We start from the raw sequence: 19,103 nt of genomic DNA, 5'->3' as shown, positions 1-19,103 counted from the left end.
TATTAGGCAAAGGGGAGCATAGAAGGGGCCTGTGGCCCTCTCGGCTCCTACCTCTCCAGTTCCTGGTTTTGTTAGGCAGAAAAATAGACATGAGCTGAATTCCGGCTGCATTTCCTCCTCTGAGAGCATACAATAAATCCCCCTTTCATGCTTCCGCTGACTTGGGTGGGTTTTTGTTCCTCACAGTTCTTGGGTCACTTATTTAACTCAGAGAAAAATAACCAAAGAAAGAAGCAAGGTCCCAATTCAGTTCAGCTCATTGCAATTTATTTAATTTAAAAATAAAAACAGAAACAAAAAAAAAACGAAAACAAAGAAAAAACAAAAATCAGTTTCCAATAAAAATACAAACAACTTTTGGGTGGTTATCCAGCTTTTCTTTCCCTGTAGGCTGTTCTGGGCTCCAACCAACCAAATGAGTGAAAACCAACTTTGACTGGAGCCATAAAGCATGTTGCACCAATTAAATTACACCAATATATTATTATAATACCTTTGAAATGCCTTTCAGACCAATAAATTAAAAAAAGACAAATTCAAATAAAAAAGTCAACTTTTTATTACCAAAAAAAAAAAAAAAGAAATTAAATAAAAGTCACAACACGGATTTAAAAAAAAAATGTGCAGTCAAGTTTCTCTCTCTCTTATTTTTTTCTTCTAGGAATGATATACCATGCCAGTAAATCCCTACAGAACATTTCCAGTTTGGCAATAAGCAGTCAGTCGATCATTCACATTTGTACTCAAGACAACAGGCCTGGGTAACACTCACCTGGATTTCACCCTGCAAAGTGCCCCCCATCATCTGAAGCAGCAGCACCTTACAACAGGGATGGAAATTCAGAGAGCACTCGGCATTGTAATTTCACCTGGGGTCTTGAAGCACTTCCTGAAAACTGATCATGCCTTGAAATTTACCTGTAAAGAGAAGTAGAATTCTACTCCTTTGGCAGACATGTAAACTAAGACACTGAAAGGCCTACAGAGGCACGGGAAGGACCAGGACAGCTGACATCGAATCTCCTGCTTGGTCCACTGGATCATAAAAGTGTCTCTCACTTTAATTCCATGGAAATTAATCAAGCATGACTTCCTTGGATGGGAATTGGCTGGTAGGGACAATAGGACTTTTCAGGGATTTTCCTACTATTCCAAGCTTTTCCTCGAAAGGACAGCATTGATATTGCATCTAGAATCTGAGGGTATTAGCAGAATGTCAGACCTAGACAGGGCTGCAGGACCAGCAAATCTACCCCTCCTGCCCTCACTGAAGGGAAGGCTTAGCCCCCAAAACACTGTAGGTGCCTATGGCCACCAGCTGGTTAGCAGCACACCAGGACTCAACTCAGAATCCCTGCCTCTGAGTGGAGGACTGCCTTTGCCATAATCCACTGTCCAGGTTTATTGACAAAAGAGAACACACCTGTGTTTTTCATGGTGGTGAGATGGGGAGAGTAAAATGATTTTCCTTAATAGTTTCACTTTTACTTAAAGATAAGAAGTATGGAAAATACTGAACAGATGCAATCACTTGGCAAAAGGAAAAAAATGCATCAACCAGTAGGTAGGTGTTACACTGAAGTCATACTGACAACTACCAACGAGGCCAGCTGCCATGCGTGAGGGACCAGCAGCGTAGCAATACAGGCTGTTCAGAAAAGGTTGCATAAAGTGAGACAGGGAGTAAGATGCTCAGAGGTTGCAGAATGCCCTCCATGCACCCACACAAACCCCACACATAATTTGCTATCTACAGATTTTTTTCCCTTTGAACCTATGCTGGAGTTCAGGAAGGAGGTGGAACTGAATGAAAGGAAACTGAGATGCTTCCCATAATACACTACTCAGCTCAACCTGAAGGAATGCACAAGCCCCCACCCAGAGCTGGTGGTGAGGGGAGAAATGGAGCCATCTCCTTAGGGAAAGGACAGTTTCATTCTAATTCACACTGTTAGTGCTTTAAGGCAAATTCTTTCTCATCTCCTTATGAACTGTTGGTTTTCCCAAAAATGCCCCCAAGATTTGTCCTCCTTATATTTCTAGATGACTATCAGAAATTGACCATCTTGAAACAAGGGTTTTGATTTGCCCAGGCCAGTACAATTTCAAGTCATCCCACATTCCCAAATAAGACCATTAATTTCAAACCCCACATCCAAAAGGTGTCCCACTGTGGGAGTGACATCTTGTCACTTGTAATCTGGTGTCTAGAAGTCAAATAACTAGTTAAGTTACATTTTAAGACAAATGTCCTGTCACATCTCTTTTCTGCCTCTTCCAGAACCATCTGGATGACTTCCAGGGAAATGTTCTTTCCTGTGTGCTTCCTCCCCATCCACTCTGCTTTCAACACCTTTTTCATTTGCATGTCTAGAACTTTCTTTCTCCCCAGAGCCTAGGAGTTCAAACCCATGACACAGAATACCTATGTGTGTGGGGAATGCACCTTCTGCCTGGCTCTCCTTTCTTCACCCAAATATCCCACCTGCACGCTAACTTCCTAGAAGCAGACTCACCTACGTCTGAGGATTCCACACTTGGTGGATGGGAAACCATTTGCTATTAGTAAATAGGTCAATGTTGAGCCAGCTACTCCTCTGAAGCCTATGGACACATCTCATCCAACTCAAAGCACCCACACAGGTGAAGACCCAGCAGGGAGCACTCCAGTTAATACTGAGATGTTAAAGGAATCGACAAGCTTGCCCCCTTGCTGGTGTGGATCAATTTCCACTCATCTGTGCAGACCACAGAGAGTTCCAAGCTCTGTTATACACCATAGTTTTGACCTCTGACACCACCACTGTTTTCCCTGTCCACCCTTGGAAGGCTGTGCTGAAGAGCAAGGCAGACATCAGGGAAGAGGAGGCAGACAACAAGAAGCCAAAAAAATCACCATGGGTTGACTCTCAATCCTTAGCAGTGCTCAGAGTATTCTCTCTCTGACCAAGGCCCTGTGTTCCATTCAAAGTAGAGTAGCAAATTAACAAACGCCACACCAGCAGCATGAAAGGAAGAATATAGATCCCAGGACACCTTAGGACACCTTCACCTGACACTCCCAGGGCCCAGCCAGGTCAAGGATGGCAATTACATGGCCTGTGTGCTACTGCCCCCTTCCGGGCCTCATGGCAGCCATTACTACACAGTACTCCTCCCAGGTGCCTGGGCTACTCGAACCAGCACACCCAGCAGCCACTATCAATTGATCACAGATTCGAGCTCAGGTTGCTGAAATCTACTTGTCAACCCCATGTAGTCAGACCAGGCTTGCTGATGTGAGGATAGAAGGAGCAAGTTCCGACCTCACCCAGAACAGGTGGCCCCAGTCTGTCTTGCCCCTCCTTCAGAAAAGCATCTGGACGACTTCTAGGGAAATGCTCCCTCTCCCATATGCTTCCGCCCCACCCTCTAAGTGCTGGCCAACACCACCTCCCCTGGACAGCTGGTCCTCTAGGAGGTGCCAGAAAGCAAACGCCAATTAGGACCCAGATTCTGAGTGGCAGTTGGCAGGGCTGGCAGAGAGCCCACTTCTCCCTTGTGGGTGCTGGCTCAAGGCTGCAAACCTGGCCAAGAGAAATGGCACCAATCCTTTTTCAGTCTATTATCACAGCCAGCAAAGAGGTAACCAGCTCATTAGCACAAGTCATTGCTCCCACTGCTCCCTCGTACCCACCCCAACCCGCCCCTGCACCCCAGGATGCTAGTTGAGCTTGTTGCAGATCTCCAGAGCCTTCTTGTAGACCTGAGTCACATCATCCATGTCCATGAGGAGGGAGAAGCTGCTGTCTCCCAGCCGGTTCCGGTACCGCTTCAGGTACTGGGGCCGGGGCCGGTTCTGGAGCCCCCCAAAGTCCTGCACCTGCAGGAAGTTTTCGGCAGAGACGCAGCTGCGGATGCGCTGGCGGGCGGGGCGATTCTCCTGCAAATCCAGCAAGTCGAAGGAGTCACTGGACAGGACGCTGTCGTCACTGATGACGCTGGAAGGCCGGCTGTAGCTCCGGGAGAGGCCCTCAGTGGGGACGCCGGGCTCCAGCAAGGATTGCAGTGTGGGCATTTCAGGGCTGACAAGGGCTGGGTCCGTGGTGCCTGCTGAGTACTTGCTGCTGTGCTTCAAGATGCCCTTCCTGCGGCAGGAGAGGCTGTGGGAAGCCACCCTGGCTGTGTCCGGGGGGCTGGGGGGCGGGATGCTGCTCCCATCGGTACTGTCCAACAGCTCCGAAGACTCGCTGCGCTCGGGGGAGGAGTAGTAGCCCGATTCTCTCTGCGGGGTCTTCTTCAGGATGCCTTTTTTGGGCATGGTGGCCGACTGTTTGGGGCTGAGTTTACCTGGCGCCTCTGCCTCGGGGGAGCTGGGGAGGGACCCGCCAGTCCGGCACAAGTCCTGCTCCATCTTGAAAGCAGAGGGTAAGGCAGGAGCCACTACGCCTTCGATAAAGCCAGTGCTGTGAGAGCGATGCTCGCTAGTGCTTCGCTTCTTCAGGATCCCCTTGGGCCTCTTGGAACTCAGCTTGGATGGGCTTTCGGGCACCAAGTCCTGGCCAGACTGGGCGAAGTCATTCTCTTTCTTGGACTTCTTCAGCGAGCGCTGCCGCTCCAGCATGACCTCAGAGGCCCCGGGTTTGGCCAGGCCTTTAATTTTGGCTTCAGTCTCAGCCTGCAGCCCCGTGGAACGGTGGTGCCAGTCGATGATGCGAGCCAAGAGTGGGGACTCGGAGCTGGCAAGGGTGTCGCAGTCACAGACGCTGCTTTTGTAGCCCCAGTTCACCCACCAATGGTTGGCGATGTCCTCGATGGTGGCCCGGCGATCAGGGTTCACCATCAGCATCCACCGTATGAGTCCTCGAGCATCTATGGGACAAGCAATAAAAAGACCCTATTACATGGGAGCTTTTGGCTTCCTGACAGGGCTGACACCCCAGGACTGGCTAGGGACACATGCTCACTTTAGGAAAACTCCAACTGGAGTCCTGATCCAGCCACACTCTGGAGCCAGAAGCCAAAATCTTCCAGACTGTACATCAAAAGCAGCATCAAGATGCAGAACAACAGGCCAGTCAGTGCTCTATCACATCCTGGCGTGTTTTCCTTACAAGTGAAGGAATGCCACAGGAATACTGAGCTTTCCATCAGCTCAGACCCTTACAAGATAGGGGGAAAGACAGCAGACCCGTGCAGGCCCCGCCACTCCTTTGGTGGGTATCATTTTACCAACAGGGAAAACAGATGTAGATTACCACAGCTTTCCTCAGTCCTCCAAAGGTAGGCTTGTATAAACATGCAGTGCTCAGGGTCACTGGGGAAGTATGAAAAGGAAATCTGGGGCTGAGATGGCATGAAAAAGGCCCCTCATCAGAGAGGGAAAGAGAAAAGGTGGAGAGGAGCTCACACCTGGCACACCTGGGCGGTGAGAGGGGCCGTCCCCAAGGCTGGCTTGACCCCGGCCAGACCATGGCCAGGTTCACACCCAGCGAGCTCACCTCCTTTCCCTTTCAGACATAAGTGGTAGCCTGCCGAGCTGTCAGATCAGAGAGCTGATCTCTATCTGCTATCCTTTTACAGCCTGTCTGAAAAATTCCATTTGCGGATTTCTACTGCTGGAGAATCAGGGGAAAGCCCCAAAGGGACGTTGAGGAGGGCACAGGAACCAGCTGATGCTCACAGCTTATAAAATGACTTTTTAGATCAAACTGTGCTCCCCCAGAGGGAACTGAATTATATATCCTGGGAAGGTGCCACCTCCTCTCTGCCACATGTATAGGCTAATGAGTAGCTGGCAAGAGTCTGGCAATGGGGCTGGTGGTGAGCTGCACCCCTGAGAACTAACAGGATGGTCATTCAATAAATATTTTCTATACTTCTGTAATGTGCCAGGAACTGTGTTGATGCCACTTAACTGGTGAAGTAAATAAGACCACCACAAAATTTCTCAAAAAAAAAAACAACACCACCAGGTTGGCTTACTGGAAAACAAAACAAACAAATACATATATATATATATACACACACACACACACACAAAGTATAAACATATATATATACATACACACATACATATACAACAGTCAACCCCTATTATTCACAGATTCTATATTTATAAATTTGCCTACTCACTACTCACTAACCCCAAAATCAATACTTGTGGCACTTTCTTGGTCATTTCTATACATTCACCAAGTGGCAAAAATGTGAGTCTCCCCCAACATGTATGCATCTCCCAGCTGAGGTCACATAAGGCAATGACGCTCTGCCTTCTCGTTTCTGCTCTCACACTGCTAACAGGTACACTATTCACAGCCTATACAGTCCATGTTTTTGACATTTGTATGCTTTCTGTTGATTTTATTGTGTAAAATGGCCCCAACCCTAGTGCTAAAGCACGTCCAGTGTTCCCAAGAGCAGGAAGGCTGGGATGTGCCTTATGGAGAAAACCTGTTTGTCAGATAAGCCTCATTAAGACATGAGTTACGGTGCTGTCAGCCATGAATGAGTTCAATGTTAATGAATCAACAATGTATTTTAAATAAGGTCTCTTTAAACCTAAACATATATAAAACAAGGTTATGTATTGATCAGCTGACAGAAATATTGTGAGCAGAGGCTCACAGGAATTGAGACCCTGTCTTTTTCCTAGGAGCAACGCTTCTGTGTTCATGAACTCGAATGTCTGCACCACCTTCATAGGACATAACTACCGCAAATAATGAGAACCAACAGGGTGTGCGTGTGTGTGTAGTATGCATATACATGAAGTGTCTGTGTTAACTACATTCCAAAGATGGCCACCTGCACACACACTTTCCATCCACGCCTGATGCTCTCCCATCAAGAGATGGAACTTGTGGCCTCAGTTGCCTTGATGTGGCAGAAATGACATTATCTGGCTTCCAAGTGCAGACACTAAGGGCCCCGGCAGCTGCTTCTTCCTGCATTGGGAGCCCTGGGCTGTAACAAGCCCAGGCTCCCTCCTGGAGAGAGAGGCCTGGAGAGGATGGCCACATAGAAGAGGGCTGAAGTGTCCCACAGCCAGCCCAGCCCAGCTGCCCTCTGACCGCAGCCACTGGGGAAACCCAAGCAAGGTCAGAATCGAGATATATGGCTACATGGGTGAAATCGCTGAGCTTGTTCTGGGGGAAGCGAGGGATGGAATAGAGTTATTATAACAGCAATAGATAATGAAACAATGCCCGTGTGCCACATCCCCAGCCAGGGGTGAAAAGAGCAGGTGCCACCCTCATGGCACTCACGGTTTAGTGATGGTGTCTACACAGAGAAGGGACCACCTTACCTTTTCCAAAAGTTTAATTTGTAGGTGAAAAACTGAATCCAAACAGAATAAGGGGCTTGCCCAGGTGCATAGAGCAAGCAGACAGGACTCCTAGCCTGCCTGCCACATAGGACATTTCTTCTGAAAATTCCAGTTGGCAAGATTTGAGCAAAGCAACCTAACAAGCCAGCTTTGCCAAAGGCAAAACTCTACAGGGGAGAAAGAGAAAAAGCAGGAGACTCCTTCCTGACATTAAAACAGAAGCAGAAAGAGTGAGCTAGAGAGCTGGAAGCTGACCGCAGCCTCTCAGCCTCTCCCCCCACCACGGGCACGCACCTGAGGGCTGCGTGGGCTCCCGGTACTCTCCACTGCTGATCTGCCGGATGAGGTTTTTGTGATCAAAACCATCGAAGGGCATCGTTCCATAAACCAGAGTGTAAAGCAACACGCCCAGGGCCCAGCTGTCCACCTGGAGCAGAGAGATGGGACATCATATGAGAGCTGGAAAGCAGATTCCAGGACGCCTTCCAAACCATTAGCATCACAGTCTGTGAGCAGCCACCCCCAGAGACCCCAGGAACGGAACTTAGCACCTGGCAGTCAGGTTCCCACCGCAGCCTGACAGCTGATACGCGGTGCAGCCTGGGGCCTGCTGCAGAGCCTGACCTCTCCATGCCAACCCAAAGCCAACAGCCCCAGACAGCATGAGAACTTTCTTAAATAGACTATCTCCTTCGCTCCTATAATTTTATGAAAAAGGCAGGGCCGGGATTATTTTCAATATTTGACTGATGAGAATACTGAGGCACAAGGAGGCTAAATGGTTTCGCCAGAAGTCCCACTCCAGTGATGGAGCTGCGACCCAGACACTGGGACCGTCACTCCTATCCAGGAATCAATTCCTTGTGCACCCTCTTCAGATGGATCAGGGGCTGCAAACTCAAATGCTAATAGGAGCCAGGCAGCAACGAAACCTGCTGGGAGTACAACGTGGAGTGTTAGAGACAAGCTGTGGTGAGCATTTGCCCGCCTTAAGCAGGCAGCCTCAGGAGGCTAGACGCAGCCGTGTAGGAATGTAGACCCAGCGGTGTTAGGCCCTCTGGTTTTTCAAGACAAGTCAGAAACCAGACTTCTACGTGAAATCTCCTAACTATTAAATGTTTGTTCAATTGTTTTAGAAAAGGCTAATGAAAATTGGCCAAATAAAGTAAGCTTGCTGGCCAGATCAGAGGCTGCCAGCTTATAACCTCAAAAACAGATGATAGAAGATGAAAGAAGCATTCATCATCCATGATAAATTTATGGTGTCAAGTTTCCAGTTTTGTAGACTGAATCCTATGCTCCTCCCTTACATCCTTCTTTTAGGGAGACTCTCTCTTAACTGCAACTAGCAGAGGCGCTCGGCCTCCTTCTCTTCCCTCCCCAGCCCTGCCCCCAAGCCCTCTCAGATAAATATTTGGAAGCAAATGTTTCAAGCCACTGAGCAGCTGCTATTTAAAGGATAATGAGTGGATGAATCTCTCTGTAAAGAGAATCATCTTTTTAAAAGAGAAAAATCACCCGCCACCCACCCATTTTCACATACGCATCTCTTAGAGTGGCCCTGAAAGCTTCAGGCATGTGTCATGAATTAGAAGATGCAATTAAAATGTATTTCCTTAATCAAAAATACCTGCTGTTAAAAATAATGCAAAAAGATATTCACTGCAGAGTTTGGGGGTCTTTTGTTTTTTGTCTGTTTTGTTTTAATAGGGAAAAACTGAAAGCAATCTGTCTAAATCTAGGGCAGTATTAAATAAATTATGGTATGTATATACAGTAAAACATGATGTGTACCTTACGGTCTTTATAATTGTACAAGGAAAAAAAAGGTTTTTTTTTTTAATATTTCCCAGATTCAGTCCTGCCCCTCCCCCCTTTCCTTTGTCCACGTCCCCCTTCCGACTCCCCATATACATTAGGCAACATACTCACCTCTGGCCCTCGATAAGGTCTCCCATTGACAATTTCAGGAGATGCATAGAGTGGACTCCCACAAAATGTTTGCAAGAACTTGTCCTTCTGGTATAGGTTGGAAAGCCCAAAGTCAGCAATCTGTGAAGAGAGGCAAGAACCAGGAAGGCCTGTTAGTGTTCCAGGAAGTGTCTGCAATGGAGCAACTCCCACCACACGGCACTGGAGCGCCGGAGGGGCACCTCGGTGGGTCTGGTGGCTGGATGGCCATTTTCAATCCAGTCCTGTGTCTCCAGTTAACGTGACTGAGCCAGTGATTCCCAGCTGCCCTCCCTGGCATCCATCACAAGTTCTGCCCTAACTGTATCCTGCAAGCTCTCTTACTTACTTAAAGTTACTTCTTACACGGACTCCTACTTTCCCTTCAATTTGGACTTGCCCTGAGAAATATCCACCAAATCAGAGGCTTGATGTTGCTGATAAAACATTGAAGTATAACTATCAGTCAGAAACTCGTCCGTCTGGGGCTTACTAACATCACACTGCCTCCATGGCCATGTGCATATCACGCTTTGGAAAACCAGAAATGGATCCAGAGCTCTGGGTGTTGAGTCATCGTATTTCAGTCCAAACTTTGCCCCTAGCCATCTGGGTAACATGGAGCAGGCCACTTAGCTACTCTGAGCCTCAATCTATCCACCAGAAAATGGGAATCCAGGATTGCTATCCTGTTTCAGATTGCAGGATAATTGTGAGAATAATAAGAAAGTAGATGTATCAACCAAGATGAGACCATGAATGTAAAAATGCTTTATAACCTTTAAGTCTTCAAGCTCCATGCAAATTTTTACCTAACCTTGCTTCCTGTGTGTTGTATACACCTTGGAATCATTCTCTTCTCTGGTTTCTTGACATGCTTTATTTATTATCCTTTATGGCAGCACTCTTCCCTGTATATATACATATATATTATCATATATATACACATCACATATATACATATAATATGCATGAATATATATATTTTTAAGTTTTCCTTGCCTGTTAGATTCTGAGTCCCCCAAGCAAGTGGCAGGTTCCACACCTTTCATCTTTGTCAAATCCACTGCTTAGTACCTGCCCCCACCCAAGAAATACCTGTCTCTAGAGCAGGTAGTATATTGTGAAAAAGCACAAGATCATTAAGAGATGCAAAATAATAACAAACAAATTAGCTGCCCCTTACTGAACAACCTCCAAGTACCAGACAGTGTTCTGAACACTTTACACTCTAATCAAATTCCATCTAAAACCCCATTCACACAACAATATGAATGTATTTCATGTCACTCAACCATGCATCTAAAACTGGTTAAAATGATAAATGTTATATTATGGATACTTTATCACAATTTTTTAAAAACCTACTTAATAGATAAGGACACTGAAGTTTAGGGAGATGAGGTTATTCATCCCAGGGGAGTTAACTAGTAAACAGCGATGTAAACCCCCGTGTCAAACCGCTGTGCACACGGCCCTGGGGAATCTGCAAATTCACTCCAGTCCCACAAGTTGAGCCACTGCAAGCTTCTGCCACCCCCGGAGCTGATTTCCATTTGAGGCTTTTATACAGGCAGAGTGATTCTCATGCCCAGAGAGCAGCCCAACCCGAATGCCACAGAGGCTCTGTTTTGTATGCAGCCCACAGAATAAGCCTATTTTGTAAAAGTCGTCCCTGAATGAATGGAATGTCATTGAAAGCGCAGCTGGCTGTATGGCCGCCCCTCAGAAAACACATTCTCAGGGCTCAGATTGCACTTAATTGCCCTGAATTCCACTTTCTTATCATGGCCCCGAGTCCCTTGCAGGAAGTTGGCTGGAAGCTTTATGAAGTGTGCCCTGTCAATCAGAATTGGCACAGAATGGCTGCAGCCCTGGACCATCCTGAGAAGTCCCAGGGCTTCATCCTCCCTGACTGTGGCTAAGACAGGAACCAACATAGCACAGAGCGCATCCAGAGGAAAACATACATGCCCTCCCACCCGCAGTGTCTGCAGCACCGGAAGCACCATATGATCTTCCAAATACACGCATGCGTGAGAGGTACCCACCGCCAACACATGCAGATCCCCACGTGTGCACAGTCTCACCGAGAGATCTCCAAGTCTGGGCATCCCTGCTTTCTCTGTAGCCATTGTGAGAGCGTGTTAATGTTATAGCCCACTCCCATCCTCGCAGACTGATGTTTATCTGCCTCTCCCAGTAAAACTGTCACTGTTGCTGACATAAGATTAATAGACATGTAGATTAGCCCATGTTCTTGGCACTTCAGCAGAAAAGCAATATTAATCAACATATACACATATGCATAGCTCTCACACCTTGAGCCACTTAAATCCAGACTGTGGCGGTAAGATTTCATGCAATATGGAGCTTATATCAACTATAAGAAAGGAAATAGCTGCTGGTTATGAAACTTCTCAAATCCTCAATTTCTCATGTTGGATGGATGTAGGAATAGAATCTACCTGCACAATGTCATGGTGAAAATTAAGTGACACAAAGTATGTAAAATGCTTAAAACAGTAATCAGCACAGAACTGGAACTCAATAAAGATCTGCTTCCCCCCTTTAGATACATGTAGGTAACTTTATTAACTCCTGATACTCAAAAAAAGACTGGTTTTCCATTTAAGGTAATTATGTAAGGTCTCTTTCAAATAAATACAGTTTTTATTTGAAAATCCATGAACAGAGAGAAAGAAAAGAAATCTGGAAAATCTGGGACAGCTGAATTTGGGGAATAATGATTTTAAACATCATAAAACAAAAGCAACCAAATCCCACAAATGGTTTCAACCTGAAGGAGCCCTAAGAGATAAGCGAATCCTGAAGGTCACAGAGATGAGAACAATGACACGATCATTAGAGTCTTCGCACCCTGGACGCTTTCTCTGCAACAGAACACCATTTGCACACCGGGTGACTCTGCCAAAGGGCAGCTGGCGTTGCTCTTAAGGTCACATTTTGCCAACACACTGGTGACCTTAGAAGGGTAACCGCTCTGCATTTTTGCTGGGGATGTATTGTTCCCTTGCCCTGTATTGGGTCAGAACCATGTCCCACACTGGGCTGTTCAGTTCTATCTGGACTCTGAAAAGGAACCTGGTAAGTCAGTACTCCTGCCCTGAATTTTTGGAGTCTTTTTATGCCTGCTGGATGAAAACCAGAGTTAGAAAAATAAACTAGGAAGTGATTGTTCACACTTCAAAAGAATTGACCTCACCTCAACATGGATGAACCTTGATGACACTGGGCTAAAGGAAACAACCAGGCACTGAAGGGCAAAGAGTGCATGATTCCACTTATATGCGGCATGCAGAGGGGTCAGATTCATAGAGACAGGAAGTGGAATAGCGGGTGCCAGAGGCTGGGGAGAAGGAGGAATGGGGAGTTAGTGTTCAATGGGAATGGAGTTCCAGTTTGGGAAGACACAAAAATTCTGGAGATCGGTGGCATGATGGTTGCTCTACAATGGGAATGCACTTAATGCCACAGAACCACCCTCCTAAAAATGGCCAACTTTATGCTAGTTACATATACTTAACATCACTTAAAAAAGAATTAGCCTCAGATCCCTGAATCATCACTCTGCATTCACCCGATGAAATAGGAAGTTATCAGCTCACTGGTGATTAAGCTCTGGGAAAAGACGCTGATGACAATGATAATATAAGCTGTGGTCTGACAGTCATTCACAGTATCTAAGAGGAAGTGCAGAGAGCCGGACAGATCAGAGGTTTGGGAGCCAGGTAACCTGGAGCTAACCTTGCACTTGGCAACACTCTGTGACTGGTGGGCCTGCCACATCACTTGATTTCCTCACCTGCAAAATGGTAGTAATAAACCATTGGGAGGATGGGAGGAGATGCGTGTAAAGCCCCTAGAATGTAACCTATACCTCCCAGAATATAAACGGCCACACACAAATCATATGAGCTAATAGATGGAAAGAGCTTAAACCATGCCTTGCACATAGTAAGCCTTCAAAAAATGTGAGCAATTGTTACTTTACCTGAGTCTGTTTCCTTTGTTGGAAAATGGAGTCGCAACGGCACCACCCACATGGTGTTATGAAAAGCAAAACCAGATTTAATGAGATAATAGTAACAGCAGCTTGACTACATGCAGTCACTGTTCTGTCAGCACCACATATATGAATGTAATAAGTCCCTTCAACCACCCTATGAGGAGGGGTACCATTATTATCTCCGTTTTGCTGATGAGGAAACTGAGGCCCGGACAGTAAGGTGAAGCCGGTGAAGAGCTGCCTGGGCAATAAAGCTCCACGTAAAGGGGAGTTATTGCTTCCAGCTGGTGGAGGAGGAAATGGGCTTTCTGCGTAACTCTTCAGGAAGACAGTAACCCCATAGAGGAAGACACACTCCATAGCTCCTTTCCGGCCATGGAGTTAACTGCTGTGGCTTTATCCATGACAGCCTTGCTCCTGAGCTGTCAGGAAGTGAAGGAAGGGAGTGGAACAATGAGCAGAAATGAATGGGGTCAGCTTTCATCTTCGGAAGATCTAAGCTTACATCGCCTCTTGAGGGGGCCTGGAAATGGCTGACCCCAAGTGATCTGGGGAAGCTCTTAACTGAGGGCATGCCTGCAAGAAGCAGCCTCTCGGGACGCTGGTGAACAGCCCATCTAGGCTCACAGCACATTCAACCCTACTGTCCCTGCATGGCTGCTCTGGCCACCAAACCTCAGGCTACCTGGCCATCGGCCACCGTCAGCACTTGGAGAGTCTCTCCCAGGGACAGCTGTCTGCAGCCTGCCTACAGACAAGGTAAGGCTGACTGAAAAAAGGACCAAAGAAGTGCCCTTGTGTAACACTCTCTCGGATTTAGGGCAAATTTGGATGATAATAGCAGAGGGTAGAATTTATCAGGTGTCTGGTCTTTAAAGTCAAATAGCCTTCAATATGCAGCCAGCCACATCGGTTTTTAGCTGTGGGAGCCTTCTCTTCTGTAAAATGGGGGTGATCAGACCCAGCCCAGTGGAGACACTCTGAGAACACAAAGTAAGGTGTGCAGAAGTTCTGGCACATGGCTCTGGCTTCTAGCAGGGGCTCAATAAAAGTCACTTTCCTTTTCCAGCCCCCATGCCCTGTCCTTGTGCTTGCTATTCCTTCCCCTTGGAAGGCCATCATCACATTCCTTTCTACCAAACTCCTACCCATCCTTCAAAACCCAGTTTAATCACCACTGCTTCAGCAAAGGCTTTCTGGTCCATCCATAGTTAACAGACCCACCACTTCCTGCTCAGCACTTCCACAACATATTACACAGGGTACTGTGAGGCACACAGCAGGGCCATTTGGCCCTGCTAAGGGACAAGGATCAGGAAGGCTTCCTGGAAGAAGAGGCATTCAAGCTGAGACTCAAAGGAGGCATAGGCAAACAGCAGTGGGAAGAGCATTCCAAGCAGAAGAAACGTGTGTGCAAAGGCTAGGAAACTAGAGAAAGCTTTATGGATCTGAGTTCAAGTCCTATGCAACGGCCTTGTCTGACCACCCTAGTTAAATAGCACCTGCCATTCTCCTCACCCTGCATGGATTTTCTTCACCACCAATTGCACTATGTATTTATTTGCTTATTGCTTGTGTCCTCAACTAGAATCCTAAAGTCCATTAGGGTAGGTACCTTATCTTCCTCATTCATCTCTGTATCCTCTTCATGGCTCATTATTACTGGTGCTTTAGCAACTGCCTGATTCTGAGCCCGAAGAAGACAAGGACCCAGCCATCCGGTTCACTATTAAATTCCCAGCTTCCAGCACAGGCCAGGTAATGGTAGGAACTCAGTAGATATTTGTGGTCCAATAAATATTGCCCACAGGACATACAAAATTTGCTGATGAGTATATGCAGGAATGGAAAAGTGAATGCAGGCATGCATGGATAGGTACACACACACATACACAGATGAATGAACAAATGAATGGATTAATTAATGCATGAATTCAGAGCTCTCACATTCACATAATCAAAGCCCAGAGGCCCAAATCCTGAGCTGTCCTACTTGGTCTTGTTAAGCCTAGGAGGTTTCTGTCTCATCGTAGCCCCTGCCATTCAAAGCATCTTTTCTTATCTGAAACAGCCGCATTTCCATTGTCACTAGGGGTGACAGGCCATTTCCCCTATGCCCCTCTACTCTTGAGCTCTGAGAGCTCACCAGATTCTCAGCCCTCTTTAGGGAGGTCAGCTGGCCCTGGGGTCATTGTAAGACATGGATGTCTCATTGTAAGACATTTTTACAGGAGGCTTCTATGGGAATTGTCAGCATTCCATTCTCCCAGAGAGCGGGATGTGAATCTGGCCCATTCTTATTAATTGCAAATTAATGTTATGCTGGGTGTCTATTTTAGTAGACATAGGCTTACTCCACTGTGGAGAAGGCTCCAGGGGGCTTCTCCATACAGAATGGAATGCAACCCAAAGAAGCACATTGCTGTCATTCTTTCTGATGACCAACTATATGAATATTTTTGGAAGCCACACCATCTCTTAGTGGCCAGATAAATCGTTTCTGATGCCAAACGTGCTCTTGGCAAATGAACATCAGGCAGAGAAGGGGAGAGGAACAAGCTACACGGCTCATGCCACGACTGCAGCAACATGTGACAGGGTTTCATGGTTACAAGGTTAAACCAGTAGCATTTCTATAGATTCCCTGGGCAGAAGACCTCCACCCTTGAAATACATAAGATGGACCCACATTTAGAGAGGCACCAGAGAGAGCCCCCAAGAGGGACCTCACTGTTCATATTCCACTGAGGGGTATCAGGGCATCCGTTTTAATGTTCCCCCTGTCCAGACACTGATGATATGGGCTCTTTTGAACATGGAGGCCAGCTTGCGGCCATGTGTCTGCCTGCCTTTGCCACAAGTACCCTTTCTAAATATGTTTTCAGTGAAATGCTGAGTCAGGAAGAGCTGAGCAGATCCAGCCGGAAGACTGATCAACACCAGATGAGACACATTTTTAAAAACCTTCGAAGTGGGTGTGAGATGAGGAAAAGAGAATTTGCCTGAAGTCAAGTATGTGAGTCCTAATCCTGGCTGTCACCCCTTCTTTCTAACATCAAACAGTGTAAAGTACCTACTGTGTGACAAAGCACTGCGCCAAACTCCAGGGAAATAAAGACAACAATGTAATGGATACTGATCCCACTGGGCTTTATCTTGGGCACATCACTTAAGACTTTACAGGGCATAATTATTAAAACAAGACTGGAAAACAACCCTCAAGATTCTCTCAAGCTCCAGGATTCGCAGATCCTAGCAGCATCACGGAGCCAGCAGAAGGAAGAACCAGTGTCAGACACTGCGAGGTATGCTTTCTGTTCGGAGGCAGGTGTCTGTTCTACCTTGGGAAATGCCAGAAGTAGAAATTCTTACAGAGAAAAGATATGGCCAAAACTTTAATTTTATCATGTTCTATGAGTCTGCTATTTCCCAACATAATGTGCAGGGGTCCTCGATGGAAGGACTCCGTCCTGGGAGTGGTGAGGCCCACATCATTGCCCTATTGCTTATGCAAATGAGCCATTCTCCTGGGCTCTGGCCCCATTGTTCCCAGCCTTCAGAATTCTAGCCATTCTTCTCCTTCATTGGGGAATTCTATGACTCGGTAGGAAGCTATGTGCCTTATCACTGCTGGGACTAATCATGGGACCAAGAGGTCACGCTGCACCACAGAACCCAATCCCCAAGCCAGAGGCTCACATTCCAGGCCTTGTAAAGGCTGCATTTTATTTTGAGAGCTCTGGGGGCAGGTGGCAGAAGAATCTGCAGAGAAACTTAACCAGGGTGGATGACACAAACCTTTAAAATGTGTCCCTCAGACCAGAACCCAGTTCCCTTGCCATGGTCTGACCACCACTCCCCGGGATCCAGGCACCTTCTGAACAGCTGGCATCCTGTTCAGTTTCCTTTCTGGTGGCCAGCCATTTAAACAGGTGCCTTGAACATGAAGAGTTAAATGCTAGGTACTTTGACTATATTATGGTCTAAAATCCACGTATTTGTCATTGACTCTCCAGGACTGGGTGCAAGGCATGGCACACAGTACTGTTCAAAAAATCCTCACTGCAAAAATGAACAAGTAAACTACCACCCCCAGAGACAGGAGCTGGCATCTCTACTGGACAGATAAGGAAACTGAGGCTCAGTACCTACTGTATTAGTAGGGATCAGCATTGCAATTCAAATCCAGGCTATCCAAGTTTCCAAAGCCACCACTGTTCACCTTGACTCACTGCACAGTGTGCAACAGTTTATAAAGCTAGATGCAAACTACCTCATTTAGTCTTCAAGCCTGGGGCATGACTATTACCTCACTGTATAGCTGGAAACAGGATTAAGTGGCTTTCCCAAGGTCACACAGCCAGTAAGGCACACAGGATGTTATTTTCTGACGCTACAGCCTGTCCACCTTCTAGAATAAACCAGCCATTTTGCCAGAAATGGAGAGACCCTGGGAACCTCACTTCCTGTTCCTAGGAAGAGCTGCTCTGACCAACTGTTTCCTTCTTATGCTGTAGACTACCCAGAAATATGTGACCATAGGCAAACCACTGGGAAAAGAAAGAAGGTCACCCGGACATGTCTTCCAGGGGCCTCTCAAAGGACAGTGGTGACCAATGGTTGCCACCACGATGTGCAAAGAGAATGCAAACACCAGAGTGACTCCATCCTTCCGAACGGGGTAAACAGCGTCCCAGGCTGCACCCCTCCAATGAGCACAGCGACAACAGAAAAAAAGAGGACGCGGCCAGGTCATTCCCAGGCTTTGTTCAGGGAGTGAGGATGAGGCGCTGACGTCACCAGAGGCCAGGAGGAGGGATCCCCTGGTGTCGGGAGTACGAAGGCCACTTCATAATGAAACCCATGCGGCGAGCTCCGTTTGTTTTGAAACCGTATTTGCTTATTTTGCAGACGTGATCAAAAGGACATTCGCAGTGCTCTGAGGAGGCGCTTGAACCCCGTTGGCCGGGGGAGCCTTCTCCAGCCCCAGCTGCAGCCAGCAATAACACCACCCACAGAAGCCAACGCCGTCCCTTGCTGGTGCGCTCTTTCCCAGCGCGACCGCCACCGTCGTTTCGGCCAGCTTCCCAGTTCCCCGGCGGGTTTCGCGGGTGGGAGGGAGATGTAGGAGACAAGGGGTGGGAGTGGCAGAAGAGTGGCTGGGAAAGAGTTCCAACTCTAAAATAGTGTTGGGCCCTGCTGACAAATCGAGTGAAGAGGTTCAGCCAGACATGGGTTCAAAGCGCAGCTCTACTACATACCACTGTTTGCTACCTCGGGTAAGTTACTTAACTTCTCTGTGCCTCAGTTCCCCTATCCGAAAAGATGTAAATAACAGTACCTATCCCATAGGGTTGCAAAGACCGAATTTAAGCGATATCGGGCAAATATGGTATGAAATACACACTGTGTTATTTCTGCAAGTACTTCTATGGTGCTGATTGTAGTTATGAGCTTCCGAGGACAGGAACTATATTTTAGTCACCTTTTTATCCCAGCAGGAAGAACAATGTCTGGCATGTTGTCAGAGACCGATAAATGCTTGTTGAATTTAATTGTCTGAACTGAAATGAGGGCTTAAGCCCAGCGACTCTCCCCATCGGCCTGCCAGGAGAGGAAGTTGCCGCCTTATTTCGAGGCTGCAGCTTGGAAGCTGAAGCCCCCACCAGTTGCAATCCCCAGGCCCTGCACATCAATCAGTGAGGCAAGAGCTTTACCTTAATATTACAGTTGTCATCGAGCAGTATATTTTCCAGCTTCAGGTCCCGGTGGACCACGCCATTCTGAAATGAGAAGACAGGCAGGGAACTGAAT

General features: G+C 47.1%; 1 protein-coding gene across 2 annotated transcripts in view; it reads right to left on the bottom strand.

Annotated features, from left to right (window-relative positions):
- Positions 1-239: 239 nt before the first annotated feature.
- The window catches only part of NUAK1 (NUAK family kinase 1), a 97,364-nt gene continuing 78,500 nt past the window's right edge, over positions 240-19,103 (bottom strand). For both annotated transcript variants that reach the window (XM_036891070.2, XM_036891069.2), the window contains exons 4-7: positions 19,007-19,072; positions 9,242-9,361; positions 7,604-7,736; positions 240-4,851 (exon numbers count right to left, since the gene is read on the bottom strand). In XM_036891070.2, coding sequence (XP_036746965.2) covers positions 3,704-4,851; positions 7,604-7,736; positions 9,242-9,361; positions 19,007-19,072 — 1,467 coding nt within the window. In that variant the 3' untranslated portion in view covers positions 240-3,703. The remainder of the gene's footprint in view (positions 4,852-7,603; positions 7,737-9,241; positions 9,362-19,006; positions 19,073-19,103) is intronic.

Source organism: Manis pentadactyla, chromosome 10 (genome assembly GCF_030020395.1).
Source record: "Manis pentadactyla isolate mManPen7 chromosome 10, mManPen7.hap1, whole genome shotgun sequence".
Taxonomy (NCBI): Eukaryota; Metazoa; Chordata; class Mammalia; order Pholidota; family Manidae; genus Manis; species Manis pentadactyla.
The sequence above is the reverse complement of the archived record's forward strand: the minus strand, read 5'-3'. Positions and strand labels throughout refer to the sequence as shown.